Consider the following 17,859-nt stretch of genomic DNA (forward strand, 5'->3'; position numbering starts at 1 on the left):
TGACTGAGCAAATGGCTAAGGTATCCCTATATTTTCATTCCTTCATACAGAACCACACATATCTAGACCACAGACAGCTATCAAACACATAAATAAATTCACATACACATCATCACACTGTCACACAGGGATTAATTTTTTGGTGATTTTTATATATTTTTTTATATGCTAAAAATCTATGCCTAAGCATATAGACATATTGAAAACATATAATCATATTTTAAATAAATATGAACATCTAAATTAATGGAACCAACAACAAACATACTGAATATTTGTAATGATAGTCAGTCCAATTCACTTGGACTGGTTCGCATAAACCTTTTCGTAGGATTTGAATTTCGGGCCTATGTCGTCTTTTTGGGTGACCAATTCCACAAACTGCCTGTTTGATCTCTTTTTTATTAAATAGAGGTGTAGACCATCCCTTGTTTTGATGAAAGTTGAGCAACAGTCCTCCATGTCAGAGGAGACAGGTGGTGGGTGTCTCAGCTCTTCAATAGCAGAAATGAACCCTTGTGTAGAAGATACAGCTGAGATGCTGATGGTTGAAGAGAAAAAAGTGTACTGGTATGATTTCTAACCAGTAGAGTACATCCTGTGTTTGATCCATCCCCATGACATCCCACTATATGATGCACTCCATGTGTGTCATGAAGGGAGGGCAAATCCCACTTGGCCTACAGCTCCTATGTGTCTGTAAAATTGTTTCGGGTACTTTTGTGCAGCGACTCAGGTGACATTGGTAGCAGTGTGTCAAAATCCCTGTCAGCTAAGCATAGCCGTGCTGACAGCCTACTTTACCGTATCTCCCACACCGTCGTCTTTCTCTCTTGCTATGGCTCGTGGCAAAAGAAATTGCCACTCAACATGGAGGTTGGGCAACATGTTGTGGAAAATTGATGACAAAAAGGTCCACAGATCCATAAAATTGGTTCCTAATATGTTCAGATATATGTATCGTTGATGATCAATTTTAAGTAGATTTTGTTAATCATACGGCTAATTTAATTTCCCATGAAGAGGTTGACATTGCCCCTTGTCATAGATCTCTCAAAATATGATGGCCTCTTGCTTCAATCATTTATAATCTTTGATCAAAATCTATCCTTAGCCTTTGCTGTAATCTTGGTGACTAACAAACAAACAGAAGCAAAACATAACTTTAACTTTAACAAAAACATTAACTTCGTTGCTGACTTAAAAATGTTGTGAGAAAAATGAAATGAATTTGTTGTCTGATAATTGAAATTCCAAAATATATAGAAGCTTTATTTAAAACTGAACAATTTTTATTTTATAAATATAAAGAAACGAGATCAGATTGTTTCTACGCCTAAAATGCCCATAAAAATCAGTTTTAAGTATACGCTCTAAGTTATTACAAGGATTAAGAGGACGAAATACAAATATATTCACATTTCAAATATGTATTTGTTGACCGATTATTGAAATTCAAAATTAAGTAAAAGCTTTAACTCTAAAGGAATAATTGTTATACTAAACAAAATATCTGAAAATGGCAAATACTTCTATAACTAGGTATAAAACTCAATGAGAGCATTAGTATGAATATAATAAAAATAACAATCCAAATTAATTTATTGATTAAATAAACTTATTATATATTTTCCGATACTTGTTAAATAGGGTTTTTTATTGTCTGTATTTTACAAAAAGCTGTTTAAAAATATCAAATAACGTATACAAATTATAGAAAAAAGCTGAGGTAATTTTCATTTTTATTGATACATGGGTTGAATGAATACAAATGGAAGGCAAAAATCAAAAGATAAAAAATTGATTGAAAAGGCAGGTATATATACTTATATAAATATATATGTATACTATAAGGTTATGTTTAAACATTTTTAGATAAATTGTGATGGATTATTAGAAAGTTTGTAAGTGACGTATTTTTCCATTGATAATATGTGTTTTTGAGTCGTTGTTTTTATGTCATGTTCTATAAATAGAAGAGGGGGTAACGTGAAACAAATTTATAACATGAAAATATAATTATTTATAAAAGGGTATAACAAAAAAGACTAATTCATTATATTGATTATCCAATTCGATGCTTATGTTTTTTTGTGAATTCTTGAGTCATTTTATCTCCAGAACGGCTTTCAAGTGCATTAAGTATGGGATGCTCTGAAAATATATATTTGAAAAATACATAGAATTAATTTCCAATACTTTTTAAACCCTTTGACGGTATCATTCTTGATATTGGAAACACCAATCGCATACTTTTGATACAGTTCTTTTTGAGCACAAGATTTAAAATATATAAACATATATTTTATTGGTATCTTCATATAAAAACTTATTTGGAAAAAGGTGACCTTTTACACTCCTAAATCTATATAAATTTATTCATAAACATTACGTTTCCAATACTAATATTCCAAAGGTAATTATACACCCATAAAACATTCACATTTCAAATATGTATTTGTTGACTGATTATTGAAATTCAAAATTAAGTAAAAGCTTTAACTCATAAGCTCATTTTTTAAACAATATATGGTTGCCAGAGTTCTTTCTTTCTGAAGATATTCAATACACATACATTAAGTTTTCTTTTTTGTAATCTCATCAATGTTTATAGGGTATTTTTACTGACGTCACACGATGCATAATCCTCCGTTGGAAGCGTATAGTTCTTAGAAAAAGTATATGGTTATTTTAAAAAAATGAGAAAAACTGAACTATTCCTTAGTATCCAATTTAATACCCAAGAAAAACAGCGACATTTCAATTTAATCAAGCTAATAGGTGGTCTGGGCTATAATAATTAGAGATACATTTTCGGTAGATATTAAAAGTTAAGCCCTTTTATTTACAGTTCTATTATGACATCCGAATACACAATTACAATTCACCAGTTTCTTTAATCTAAAAGGAGTTTATATTTTTATAAAATTAGGTTATTTATGTCTCTATAAATTATGAAGATCGTGAAAACGCTTTATATAGTTACTTACATTAAGTATAAAGTTTAATTTTCTGAAGAAAGTTCATCATATATCAAATTACCTTTTTGAATATTTAGAGATCTTTTTCACTTTACTTTCTTCTAAAAAAATATTAAATAAATTGGTATAGTTTTGCATTATTGATTAATTATTTTTTTCTATAAATTGCATATATATAATATTATTATTTATATGAGGAGATAGCTCAAATTATATTTATGTAAGTACTTTATAAGTTTCTTTCAACTAATTTAGACATGAATGTAATTAAAAGACTCACCTTTATTATTTTGGAAAAGTAAGGGCAAATGAATCAATTTGAGTCCGTGGAAATTATCGATTGAGCTATTTTGACAAGAAACACCGGGTATCGTTGCTAAGGACAAATATGCTTCACCTCCAAAGTCGTCAAATGAAAGAACATCATGATCCATAAGAGTAAAGCAAATCATTGAAGAAGGCTGTCGACAAGCTTCTAATGAGACTGGGAATTCAAAAGATTCATCAAATACTGGGTTCAGTGTTGCTTTTTGGATTTGTGTTTGTTGGTACATTGAATGATGTAGATGCTTTGGAAGTAACTCTATGATTACATATGGGTCGCTGAGTCCTAATCGAGATCAAATGCATATTGAGGATGAGCAAGTTTGATAATTTTTAATGGATAGTATATTTTATTACCATTTGTATCTAGTGGAATAACATCTCTAGCTTTGAGAATATCAACATAAAGACATTCATGATTGTAGTGCACTCGTACTGTTAGAGTACCGTAAGGGGAATTTTCCGTTCTTAGAGTCATAGCGAGCCTCTCTCTATGATATTTATCAATGAGTGCTTCAGTGCTGAGTTTGTTAAGACTAAATAGTAAATGAATTTGTTTGTAGTTAGAGCTATGTAGCTTTGTTTGAGGGAGGCCAAGGGTAAAGAACCCTGAGAGGATTTCTAAAGCATCATCGAGTCTATCAAAAAACAATGGCATTTTTTCCTAATCATAATAAAAGGTAGTATAAATTATTATTATTTTCACACTCAACGTTTGGCTTACCCCGGTCGAATTGTCTGCAATGTCTCGAAGCTCTACCAAAATTAACTCCCAAAAAATATCCAGAGACCTATAATAATTTCCTTTTAAGAAACGCTCTGCCAGTATAGCCAGATTGGAATCGAGGAACTCCAGGAGGGGTGAAATTGAGTCAATAGTGGGTAAAGTATCTGGTGACCAAGCTAGATGAAATATGTGTTTTTTGAGCCCATGTCGAAGCTGAAAGTAGGAGTTCAAAATTGTAAATGAGTTCTAAATTGTAAGGTCCATAAAACATATTCCAAACTTACTTTGGCAATTAGATGTTCTAAAATGGAATAAAGCGTATCATCAATCTTTTTTGAAGATGAACATATGGCATTCTTAAGTTTTTCATCACAATTATCCTCTTCTGAGTTGTATCTCTTTATTATGTCAGAATTACTATTACTAGATGTGGAGGAAACAGATTCTTTGATTGTAAACCCTAGTTCTTGAGGTAAACATATAATATGAGCGTGAACATGTTCCAAATTATTCACGACGATCAAAACCTAAGTATATGTTGTGATATGAAATTAATTGAATCTTAAAAATATTGTGGTTTTTTTTTAAATTACATCATCATCCAACTTAAAGCCTGAGTAATCTTCGAGAAGGGTAGAAGTTGAGGCAAGTCTTTCATTCATAAAGTCTGCATAAAATTCGGCTTTTTGAGTTATCATTTCTACTAAGGGTACAATAAGAACCTTTGGGTTTTTAACCGAATTGAGGCCTAACTGTTTCCAGAATTCCTTAAGATAATGAAAAGTAGTTGTAAGGTCTTGACAAGAAGATGATCTGAGTACTTTTTCCATGGAATCATCTTCATAACCTTTAGACTTAAATGGTATAAGCCGATCGAGTTCTGTAATTTTTTCGAAGCGATATTGGAGCTGAAATTTATATATAAATTATTTATTTCTTATTGAAAAAATTGAAATACTTGGAAGAATTAATAAAAGCAGCCTTTATGGCCTACAGTTCATCAATAAAATCAATCAACTTTGTTAACTACATATATATATTTATAACAAATCATAGAATGTCTCCAGATATTGGCAGATAAACTTTTTTACGAATATGTTGAGGAAAATTAAAGGTTGACAGAAGTGACTATGGTTACATTCTGACTATCTTTACATTGTTTTTAAATGAAAGTTTAAGAAAAATATAAACCAATTAATTCGCCATCCTTTCCCCCCCCCCAAATATTTTGTATCGGACTCAAAAAATAATTATTGCTTGGGTTATTTTGAAATCCATGAGTTATTACAATAATAAGCCCAGAAGATTAAATTAATTTTTTAGAGGGGCAACTTCAATATAAAGACCAAATATAGAAAGTTAATTGTCCGTATATTTCTACTTATACTTGTATTAGCAATATCAATACTGCAGGAGAGGGGTGGGCCCTTTGATCTCGAACGCCTTTTGTTACAATGAACTCAAATGAAACGTCTCTTACCTTTTTGTTAGCTTCCTTGATCCAATTGTTATAAATGGGAATGAACCATTCCTGATAGTGAATACTAAAGGTTAACAAATGCAAACTCCGAGAGGAAACATTAGTTCGATGATTATAAAAGTCTCCTAAAGCTAAACAGACTTCTGACAAAAAAAAAGATATATAAGCGTCTTGAACTCGACAACTTGCAATATGTTTGACTACATAGCTTGCTGACGTTGTTCGTTGAATAAGAGGGCAAAGGGACTCAGTGATCTAAACATACATAAAAGAAAATTGATTAAAATACTATTAAAAGTACACACAAATAAAGAAAAGTATTACCAACTTATCATATTGTTTGTATATAATTGTGAAATATCCTATTTCAAGGATGCTATTAATGAAAAAAAAAGTGTATTTAGAAAAATATGAAGAGATGTAATTTACTTAGAATATTATATTTTTTTTAATCTTTTCATGAATGTTCAAAGTTTCTGACAACTTTATGTAATGTATAAATGTATCTATTTATTAGTTCGACCACATAAGATACATGTACAGAAACTTTAATGTTCTTTCAACCATCAGGGAAATTAAAGGATGGTAGTGCAAGTTTAACACATTAGAGAACACGAAATATGTACTTATACGTACATAAAATCATCCGTTGTTTAATGTGAGTACATGTCTATATTGTTCAACCTGTATGTAAATATACCTATAGTGTTGTGTGGGTCCTAATTTGTTTAGTTAAGTACATGCCAGTCTTAAGACCAGTCATATTGGTCTTTTGAAGTGGTCCTTGGGACTCTCAGTAGTAGAACTGTTTAAACAAAGAAGAAATAAAGTTGAGTGACGTCATTAAGGACCAAACTTTAAAAGTTGTAGGACTGAACTAAACGGGATTATATTCTTCAGACCTAACTTAGGACGAGCATAACACTATGTATGCATATATTAAAACAAGCTGTTGCAATTACATCTCGTTTCCCAGAGATTTTTCGGCGTTTTAATCCCGTATTCAATTATTTCATAATATAAGCTTAATTCAATTATAGTAACATATTGAGTTGTATATTATCCAGTGTGTGGGTTATGTATTTCACAATGATACAACTCCACCAAAATTAACTCTTTTATGACTTAAATTTAAGTGTTTTATTGCGGGTTGGACACGTTGACATAATTTAAAAAAGTAGGACCCGCAGGCTCAAAAAAAATTGTGCACTATAAGTAATATCCTATCTATATTTAAAAAGCAAAGTTTGTCTTGATGTCTGTCTGAATATATAACAAGTCACTGGAGGCACGGTATATAGTGTTCCATGATGTATATCATAAACATTTTCTGATCTTAGAAATAACATTGTAGTCGTATTAATCAAATATTGTGGGTGTGTATGTGCATGTAGCATCGAACGTGTTTATAGAGTACATTGTATATAGTGATCCTTGATGTAAATCATGGAATTAATTTTGATGTACGAAATAATAGTGAGGGGGTATTAACGAAATATTGTAGGGGTGTACATGTATAGCAAGAGCACTGTTTCTCTTTGTTTTTGTTATTGTTCTCTTTTGTATATCATAGTTCATGTGTATTTTCAGTATATGTTAAGGATTGAATTAAGTAATAAAACTGGTATGTTATAGTGAATTAACTCGCGCGTTTTGTATTTAGCAATTTAGCATACGGAGAACACTGGCTTGTTTGTTTTTTAGTAAAAAATATTTATTTATTCATCCATATTTATGTTCTCCCTGTCAAAGCAAGCCCCTCCCCCCAGATACAATACATTTGTGCCAACCCTTTTTCCCCAATCCTTGAAAGAGTACTCATAAGCACTTTTCGGTTTAAGCCTTGAACTTTTCCAGTGAAGCAGTCTTTATCTCCTCTATCGTTTCAAATATACAATTTTTCATAGGTCTCTTCAGTTTTTGGTAGTTTCATAGGTGCCCCCCTCGAGAAAGCACAGACAGATTGTATAATCACTTGTAACGAGGGAGGAAGAAATAAACAACGATATTGGTAAGAATTATTCCGATCTCGATTCTTAATTGAGTCTATCAAGGACTTACACTTATAACCCCCCAACAAATATTCAATGATGTTATCTGTCATATATGAGCACACACATTCGTGGTTAGACTTTTAACTTGGAAGTTATCACCTCAAAAAGGAAAAACTAATTATAAGAGCATAGGAAAATAAAAATAAACACTGTTGAGGTTGCCAAGCACAACAAAAACTGACACGATCAAAAAAGCTTAGGATTTACAGCCATAACTATAGGATAACTTCTTGTTACTTATTTAAAAGGTTCAACGATAGAGGAAAGTTCCTACAAAAGATTTGTTCAAACAAAGTATTAGTCGACGATTAGTTAAGCACATTAAGTACTTACAAGATTTTTCTAAAAGGTGGGTAAAATATAGAAATATGGAAAAAGGATGAATTTTAAGTAGTTGAGTGAATTGAGTAGTAGAGGGTGCTGTTACTAACATAAAACAACATTATAATTTAGAAACAAAATATGTACATATATTTGCATATATTAATTTATTTAAATATTGAGCTGAATAAATGCAAAATCTTAATTAAACAAGTTGTAAATAGTCTCCAGTGTGATTAGTAGTATACAGGGTGGGGATTTTAAGTATATTAAAATTTAGTGAATTTAATCACTAAAGCCAACCAACATCAACAACAGCCTCCAACTTGGTCCTGAACTTGCCTTTATAAGAAATATATTGTATAAATATATTTATATTGTCCATGATGACCATTACCTTGAGAATGGAAGCTTGTAAGGAGTCAACAGTGTTATGTGCACGTATATTGTACTCTCTCTCTCCAAGACACGCCACACAATACAGTCACAGAGGCTCGGATCCGGTGAGCTATTTCCTTTGCCCTTTTACTTCAGACCCCACATTTCAGACCCATCAGACTCCATGAAAGCCTTGGCAACATCGTAAACAGTTGATTTGGGCAGCTTTGTACATTCAATAATATCCTTGGGCGTGTGCCCAGAACAGAGGTACACAATAATGCCCGTATGGTGTTCATATTCAGAGGACATTTAAAGGATTTTGTAAAATATTTTATACAGTTTTGTCACCCAATCTGATGTAAACACTTTCATAAATATGGATAAGAGTTGCCAAAATACTGAGGTCTAAGCTTAATCCGGATATAAAATTCGCACCTTTAATATTATGTTATATTCTTTTAATTAATCTCCTATTTTGACTCTCCTACCCCTATAGTATATGCTCATAAATTATCAATAATAAATCCATATGAGAACCTAACTATTCGCCGAATGACAATTTGCCGAGCCGCCATTTTGCCGAAATACCATTTGGGGGACATTTGGCCAAAAAATGAGATGTATTAGTATTATGTTGTTTCTTCTTTATTCTGTCCAGTCTAGTCTTAGGGCCGGTCTTTAACTGTCAGTCCTTGGAATTTTTAATAAGAATATCGATGGCTTATTTAGACAAATAAGATATATGAAATATGTATTGAGATTATTGCACATATCTTGCAAAAAATACTTTTTTTTTTCATTATAATACAAACATGTTATACTGTTAATTAGTTATATAATGTATTCTATTAAATAGAAGGGAATAATTAAAAAAAGGAAAAACACACTCATTGACGTCACGAGGGATCAATTTTACCTTCTGTAAGGAAGGAAAATGGGACTGGATTGGAACGGAATGGACTGGACCGCAATTTTCGGTCCAAAATAATATGTACTATATTGATATGTACGACTGCATATATCAATTCAATTTAAAATTATAGTTTGACAAAAATGTAAGTATTTTTCATTTGCTATATATGTTTTATGGATAAAATGTAATTAGTATTAATTTTACAGAAAAATACTTTTTTATTTATTAGATTAATTAATTATCATAATTTAACCACAGCACAGCAGTAAGTGGTTCGAATGTATTCAAATCTTTATCGTTGTAGTACTTTGAATAAATTATATAATAAACAAACACGACAGCAATTTGAATGGAAGAAGTCCTAATCACTTCTCTGCTATCAATTAATTATCATTCAAGATGATGTATTATGGATATTGGAAAATATTGATGGATAGACGAACAAGCATAACATCAGGCAGAAGCAGTGGTTTTTTCTTAGTTATGATCCACACAGTTTCATAAAAAGAGACAGTTGGCTAACGCGGGGCAAACCACTGATGGGAAACGGGGAGTCAAAGAAAGATCGTGGAGCACAAGAAAATGAGAGACGTAAGGGAGGAAACCTGTAAAATTCAGTACAGTTGGAGCAATCTGGAATCGGAATAGAAAGAAAAGAAGGATGGTCGTCGTATCTTAATAGCATTTATTGTTCAAAGAGTACAAAACTGTTTTAATTAATTAGTCATGCAAGGGACTTGAACCCTCTGAGTTGTATATCTAGCATTGTAATTCATACCTCCAATAGATCTCAAGCCAAGTTATGAAAACTATAAAAAGTGACAAATATGCTAATTCAACGAATTTTTAAGTGTATTTTTCTTATATGATACAATGACATTTGAATGTGTAACTTCATTTTTAATAATTATCTGAAATGGTATTTTATCAGAGAATATGAATATTAAAACTCTATATGTTCCTTTAATCAAATGGACTAATTAGAATGATAACCCAGCTACAACTTCATTAATTTTTAAAACAAGTTAAAGTAAACATTAAATATTGTATTACATCAAGTAAAATTCTAGTAAATTCATTTATCAGAGTTTAATTATATCCCTGATTTTATTTATTGAATAGATGTACATACTTATTTAATGACTGTAAAAACGGCTCCAAAAAAATGTCACAGATACTTCATGTAATTAGGTTAATGATGAGGTCAAATCTATAGGATGGTTTCAGGCCCTCAACTTTCGAGTGCCTTATATTTCTCTTATCGAGATTGTATTTTAAATGTTGGTTTATATTTGAGAAATATGATCTTTTTTTTTTTTGGCAAAATACGATAAATTAATTTACTTATGTTATTTGATATGATAAATATACATAGTATATTAATTATAAATATTTATCATTTCAAATTGGATCAAAATATGCCATCGCATATATCAATAAACTGAATTACATTTTTCGGCCAAATTTCACAAACGTTCCTTTGGCGAAATGTCCTTTCGGCAAAAAATGTTTACGGCTAATAGTCCTAGAACTTAAGAACAATACCTACATCGTTCAATTCCGGAACAAAATTATGAATATTCGTTCCAAATATTTGGGAAGCTGGAATTCTACATTTCCACCCCCAATCCCAAAATTTTGAAATACGTATTAATTTCAAAAATTTATTTTTATTTTTACTTAGTATCCTTATACTTTGTTAAAGATGTATTTTTGAACAATTTATTATCATCTAATATTGATGAGTTAGGTTAAACTATACCAGTTTGACCTTACCACATTTTTTCTATCTCAACCGCAACAACAACGAAAGTTAAAATTCATTATTACAAACTTTTAACCACAAGAAAATGAATTTTATAAAGTTAAGCAAAGTGACGTTCGATACTTAAGTGATTCTTAATTATATAATATTTTAATATATTTCTAGTTCGAGGCACTCCTAAAATTAATTTTACTCTAATTATTTAAGGAAGATGAAAGAAAATGTCGTGAAGAATTAAATAATGAGATGTTATATACTTTAGCTTCGTACCTCGGTCCACAGAAGGACTCCCAGTCTCCCCCAATCCCAAATACTTCATAAGAGACAAACTCACAACTTTCTATAAATAATGATACCATCAATCTTCAAATATTTAAAAATCATTTTTTAAAGTGGTAATAGTTCATATTTACATAAAAATTTAATGATATTAATAATTAATTTAAAACGTCACAGTTATTTGAAGTTTGAAAGGAAAAAATTAAATTAATAACACATGAATGATTTTGATTAATAATCTTCTTCTTTTTTTTTTCTTTATAATGGAGGTATGTAATTTAAACCACTCTGTTTCTTTTATGAGTATATTAAATTTGTTAATATACAAGTAAAAGTTGAAGTAATTTATAACAGTTACCTAAGTATGAAAAAGCTAATGGTGAGTTTCCAGATGTGCGTACACGTATGTATATAAACTGTATAACTTTGAAACGGACTTGTAGGTAACACCATGCAGCAAAAGTTAATTTTTGAAATGCCCTTCGTCTAAAACACACATTTTTTTAATGCTATTCGACCCACAAAACACAAAAATGACTATTAAAACTATCGACCACAATAAGTTTGGCCTTTAGAGCCTTTCTATGAAAGATCATGTTTTCAGATTATAGTTATTATTTAGAGCCTTATATAGAAGAGAAAAATAATAAAGATGAAAATTAAAAGTAATAAAAATTGATAAAAAACATTACAGCATTTGGAAAATAAATTATTTGTTAAGTTATCCGAAATACAGTTCCAATAAAATGAAGGATCTTATTTCAAATCTAATATTTTTTATTATTATAGCAAACACTTAAGAATAAGATTTATATTTCCACATAAAAATATTTGACGTCAAAAAAAAACCAATTTCGGTTGATTTTTTTAGTTGAAATTTTAATTTTCTCATGGAATTTTTAATAAAAAATGAAGGATAAAATAAATATGTTGATTAGATTACTTACGTCTAATCAATAAACACTAATAACATACATTAGATATGAAACATAGTTAAATTGAAGTTAATATTACTACCTCTACAATATGAGTTGCTTATTACGATTAATCAATAATAAAAATAATTATATTTAATTTAAGAACTTTTCACGCAACCTTGAATTACCTATTTATTCAATATTCTATAAGAAAATTAAAAGTTAAACTTAAAAAAAATCAATCCAAATTGGGCTTTTTTATCACAACAAATCTTTTCAAGTTGTAATATAAGGTTAATTCTTTAGTTTTAGCTATAATATAAAACAATTCAAAAAGAATATTTTTCATTTTACTTGATTTTTGTATGGTTCGACCCATTTCCATTAACTGTATTTAATACAACTTAATAAATATTTTATTTTTCGAATACTGGAATGTTTTTTATCAATTGTTATTATCTTTAATTTTCATCTATATAGTTATTTCACTTCAAAACAGAACTCTGAATAGAAATGATACTATTAAAAAATTTGACTCCTAAAGAAAGGTTTTTAGGCCAAAGCTACTGCAATTAAACAATTGAGTTGTCCTTTCCGTGTTCTATTGCTTAAACAACATTAATTAATGTGGTTTCTTGTCGGAGACCGAAAATGATGTAGCATAATATAAATTATTTCTTTGAACTTTGCATATTTATAATCTTCTAACCTCAACCATTATCCCTATTAAGCTAAAGATACTTTGTAATTTAAAAAATACCTAGTAGTTTGTAATAGTGAAATGACATAATAAATTAAATTTTGGAAGCACAAAAATGATTAAAAGTGGTATTTTCTCTCTTCCAAACAAGAAATATTTTAAATCCCAGAATTTCTTTATTTTGATAGGGAAAATGATTGAAGTTAGAAGTTAATATGCAAAGTTCTAAAAAAATATACACATACACCCATGACAGCTGTGGTAACCCAAACTGACTGTTGTACTATAACATAAAACTAATTTGAACTCAAATTTGACATAAAATTTTGAAAACAAGGAACAAAAGTTCATTTATTGTGGATAAGTTTTTTGATAACTCTTGAAGTCATCTTTCACTCCAGCTAATTTATACAAAAGTAATTCTTTCATCCGTTTTTTTTTTTATTGAAAAGTCAGAACTTCGTTTGTTGTGCTGATTTTTATTTAGGACTGCAGTCCAGTTCAACTCAGTTCTGTATATCAATCCTAAAACTGATAAAGTACGGTACTTAATGAGGTCACGCAAGTTTATTTCTTCTTCTTTTAATCAGTTCTAAGGCTGACAGTTTCTAATATCGACAGTCTTAGGTACGGATCCAAAGATTGGATTGTACTAAATAAACAAAGACGAACACAACAATTGTTGTATATATAATTTGCTTTATCTATTAAAATCAAAGGTAAAATTTCCATTTTTGATTGATTTATATTTTTTTTAAAGTATATTACATATCTAATTTTAAACTAATAATTGTAGTTCACATGTTTAAAAAAAATTATTGTAAATGAATACCGCAGCGAACCCAGAAGAGTCAGTGCTGAATCCTGGTGCATAGTGAACCTTATACCTTATTTTGTATGTACAAAAAAGTGACTAACCTTTCAAAAAAAGTATGATAGTATTGCAAACCGATTTCTAAATCCGTGGTTGTAATTATGAGCAGATCCATTATATCTTGCAAAGCCTCTCGTGCATTGCCGTTGGATATCAATCCTTCAAGGGCTGAGAGATCAAAGTTATTACAGAATCTAGATATGAATTACAAAATGAATGGATTAAAGTTATAATATAAATAAATATGTAAATCATGATAAATACACATTATTTATCAGGATACATGTATCATTCCTGGAATGCAATTAAATAAATTTGACATACAAATCAAAGTAATTTTTACTAAAAAAAATCATTGAGAAAATTAATGAATAGATACATAGATAATTTAGGTGAGGTATATTACATAAATCAAAGTCAATACACTGTATTACTCTACGAATTGATTATATTATTGCCATATTTATTTTAAACGCATATACATTTGAATATAGGACCAGCAGAATTAAATGAAATCAAAAGAAAAATTAGTCTATTTGAAATGTTGTAGTCTAATTCAACCAATATTTGATGGTCTCACCATCTTTCAAATAATAGCTATTGGTCACTTGATCTTTTTTTATTTACCCATTGAATAAATAGCTGTGCTCCTTGTACTCCTATATTCAATCCAAGGTATACTCATAGATAAGTATAAAATGCTTGAGTGCTCTGATATTGCATTAACCCCTTCCCACTTTATTCTGCGTAAATCCCTCAATAAAAGCACAAGTGAACTTATGCAATAACAAAAAGTTTCAAGAAAAACTTCGCGCCCACTCATATTTTCTTTAGATAACCTCAATAATACTAATCGGGAGCACTTTGGGTACGTTAAAAAAAATTGAAAATGAATATGGTAACCCTGCCCATTTGAAACATGTGGTAAAGGAGAGAAGCTTAGCTGTCATGACATTTCATTAGATCAGTTAAAAGCAGTTGTGACGAGGAAGGGGAGGGGGAAAGACAATATCAAGAATTACTCCCATGTCGATTCTCAATTCTACTCTGCCATAAATCCTCCCACTTTTATGAGTATACACAATCGAGTTGAATATATATCAATCCTGGCTTGTATGTAGTAAAAAAGAAGTTCACTCCTCAGAAATTAAATAATAGTGACAATATCTTAGGAAAAGAACATTCACCCTTCAGTTTGCAAAAACATATTTGAAATAAGTCATTCTGCCATAAATATTTTAATACTATGAGTATATTTCGAAAACTACTCCTTCTTATTCAAAAGAATAATAACTATACAGACGCTGTGGATACCAATCTGAAAATTCCTATTATACAACAGAACAATCTTCGAATTATGTCTTGCTCTAATTTAAAATTTAAACTCCTTTCTGCATATTCATTATGTCATTTTTTTCTTTCAGTTTTAATTTATAATGTAACTGTCTTTTTAAATTTAATAACATTTATTCTAGAAAAAAAGGTAATATTTTTGCTAATTTATAAATATTCGTTGTTAGACCATTAATTATGACAAGCTCAATTACTTTGTTTTATATTTAAATAGTTTTTTGAGATTTAGAATTTAATCCGAAAATTATCCAGATATCTTTGCTTTTTAATGAAAGTCATAAAATCTCCTAAATCTGAACAGTATAAAACTATAAATATCCATGTAATTTGAAACTGAAATTACTTTTGCCAGGTTTCGACATTCAATAAGTTAATAGGGTATGAGAAGACAAAATATCTATTATCCAAAAAGTGGTGTGACAGTCTGTAGCTCGTTGTTTAAAAATGGCACATGCTCAAAAGAATTTTTACTGTACTTTATATATGAGAAACATAGCCTTTAAACCAAGTAGCGAAACACGACCATTAGCGTGAGGAGATATAATGGTATTTAACACTTTTTCACAAGATGTCACTTTTCATATGACGTCACTCTATCATTCTTACTACTCACTTAGGTTGGAATGTAATAAAAACAGTTATTGATGAAGCACGCCGAGCTCCCATTCTAAAATTACTGTGGGGAAAGAAGAAATTATTTTATTCTTTGATTTTTCCTTTATTTTTTTAATTTCTCACCAAAGAGAAGAGACCAAATTTTTAAATTATACTTACACTTATGATTAATTCAATGTCAATATAAGAATAAATGTACAATTTAAGTTACAATGGTAAATTATTGTCAGAGGTGGTAACTTGGACTCGAAACTTGACTTGGCCTCCATAGTTTAATATAGAATATATTTTTTTACATTAATTATAAATGAAAAATTTTGGATTGAAAAAAAATTGGGTAGAGAAAGTGTTTCAAGCCAGGAGTGCTACAGATATTACCGTTAACATTTTTTACAAGTCAATTCCAAAAAAATGAAGTTTAGATCGAAAATTTTATCCATTTAAGCGAGTAAACATCTTTTTGGCAAGGGATGTACAATATTATATAATGTAAATCTTTAATACATAATTAAGTTGAGAGAGGATCGAAGGGATTAATAATGATTAATTGATTAATAATATTAATATTATATTAGACAGTACTGTGTCTGTCCCATTTTCATTTCTTCTCTGAGTTTTATTAATTAATTTTGCTTTATAAAAAAAGAACATAATTTTTAGTATACTGGAAAAGATTACATTCTGTTTTATATGAATTTTTTCACATCTCAAGGTAATTATTAATTACCTTGAAACTTGATTCACTCCAGATATTAGTAGAACTCATTGAAACAACTTTCAAGCTTAATTCCTTGTCAAATGCATTAATAAAAACTATTCGTGCACAAGAGTGTTGCTATTAGAAATGTGTTTCTTTACTTTCTTATCATACTGAAAGTGAAGGTTATGTATGTTAAAAGAAAATAAAAATATTTTCCAGTTTATTAGGAGACTGAATTAAAAATGCATTTACCAAAAAACTAAACCATATATTTTTTCTTAAAATTCATAAAAATTGAACATATATTTATAACGCAAACATCTGTTGTTGTGAAAGAGAAAATAAAAGATCATATTTGAATTAGCACCCTCAAAATAGTATTAAACTATTCTGTAAATTCATTAGAAAGAATAGTTTTCTTTTTCTTTTATTGAATCAGTTTAATCATCATCATTCGTTAAGAATTTTCCTATAGAGCAATTTTACTAACGTCATACTTTGCATCATAAATAAAGAAGACGCCAATTTGGGGGCTCAAAGTTGATATTTTTAGCACATAAAATATACAAATATCCAATAAATTTTAATTAAATTCCATCATGTTACTTTATTAATAAAAAAAGACTTGACACCTACATTGAATACTACTTTATGCCAATGACAAACAGTGATATTTAATTTCAATAAAAGTAATATGTATTGATAATCGCTAAAAATGGCTAGATTTGTACAAATATATATATATATTTTTAGTTTAATTTGTGTAGAGAAAAGTAGGATAGTTTCAGAAAATATTTTATTAGTTCCATAATAATAGTAATTTGTAAACACAATACGGAAATAAGATTGTGTAACGATGTAATAATATATTTTTAATACATTTTAGAGTCAGATGTATAATAAAACAAGGCAATAAAAGGATAAAATTTTGATAATAAAAAGTCATGGCAGCTAAGCTGCTTTCCTCCAAAACATTCTTCAAATCGTCAATTCTTGATTTTCGGCTTCTTTTTTACATGCTCAAAATGCTTACGATTTTGACCCTTATGATGACAGAGTTATCCGTCAATATGTCTAAAAAAAAATAATTACGTGACTTCCTGATAATTTGAAGAAAAGGGCAGCTTATATGTCACAACGTTTAATTAAATAAGTTGCAAGCAGTCATGAGATGAAATAAATACACACAAACCTCACTCCGTATCTAGCAATGAAATTACTTTGCTGTCGATCCTCAATTCTACTCCGAGGCCAATAAGGACTTACGCTTATATATCGTCTCTCAGACTATCTTCAAATTAACAGTAAAGTTTAAGTCCTTCTATTTGTTGGTTCCATTTTGACATCCAATAGTTCAAAGCTTTCCTTTATATAAATGAGAAAAGGCTTTCATGTTTGGCTTTTCGGGCCCCAAAAGGGAAAAATTAAAGTTAGTTTGAGAGACGAGATATAAGTGTAAGTCCTTATTGGCCTCG

At 29.6% G+C, this 17,859-nt stretch overlaps 1 protein-coding gene across 2 annotated transcripts in view; it reads right to left on the reverse strand.

Annotated features, from left to right (window-relative positions):
- Nucleotides 1–1,600: 1,600 nt before the first annotated feature.
- Nucleotides 1,601–17,859, reverse strand: part of unc-13-4A (BAI1 associated protein 3) — a 41,118-nt gene continuing 24,859 nt past the window's right edge. For both annotated transcript variants that reach the window (XM_040708727.2, XM_071887179.1), the window contains 9 exons: nt 13,761–13,910; nt 5,837–5,888; nt 5,513–5,767; nt 4,626–4,940; nt 4,317–4,559; nt 4,030–4,245; nt 3,663–3,969; nt 3,262–3,591; nt 1,601–2,154 (listed from right to left, as the gene is read on the reverse strand). In XM_040708727.2, coding sequence (XP_040564661.1) covers nt 2,066–2,154; nt 3,262–3,591; nt 3,663–3,969; nt 4,030–4,245; nt 4,317–4,559; nt 4,626–4,940; nt 5,513–5,767; nt 5,837–5,888; nt 13,761–13,910 — 1,957 coding nt within the window. In that variant the 3' untranslated portion in view covers nt 1,601–2,065. The remainder of the gene's footprint in view (nt 2,155–3,261; nt 3,592–3,662; nt 3,970–4,029; nt 4,246–4,316; nt 4,560–4,625; nt 4,941–5,512; nt 5,768–5,836; nt 5,889–13,760; nt 13,911–17,859) is intronic.

Source organism: Lepeophtheirus salmonis, chromosome 3 (assembly GCF_016086655.4).
Source record: "Lepeophtheirus salmonis chromosome 3, UVic_Lsal_1.4, whole genome shotgun sequence".
Taxonomy (NCBI): Eukaryota; Metazoa; Arthropoda; class Copepoda; order Siphonostomatoida; family Caligidae; genus Lepeophtheirus; species Lepeophtheirus salmonis.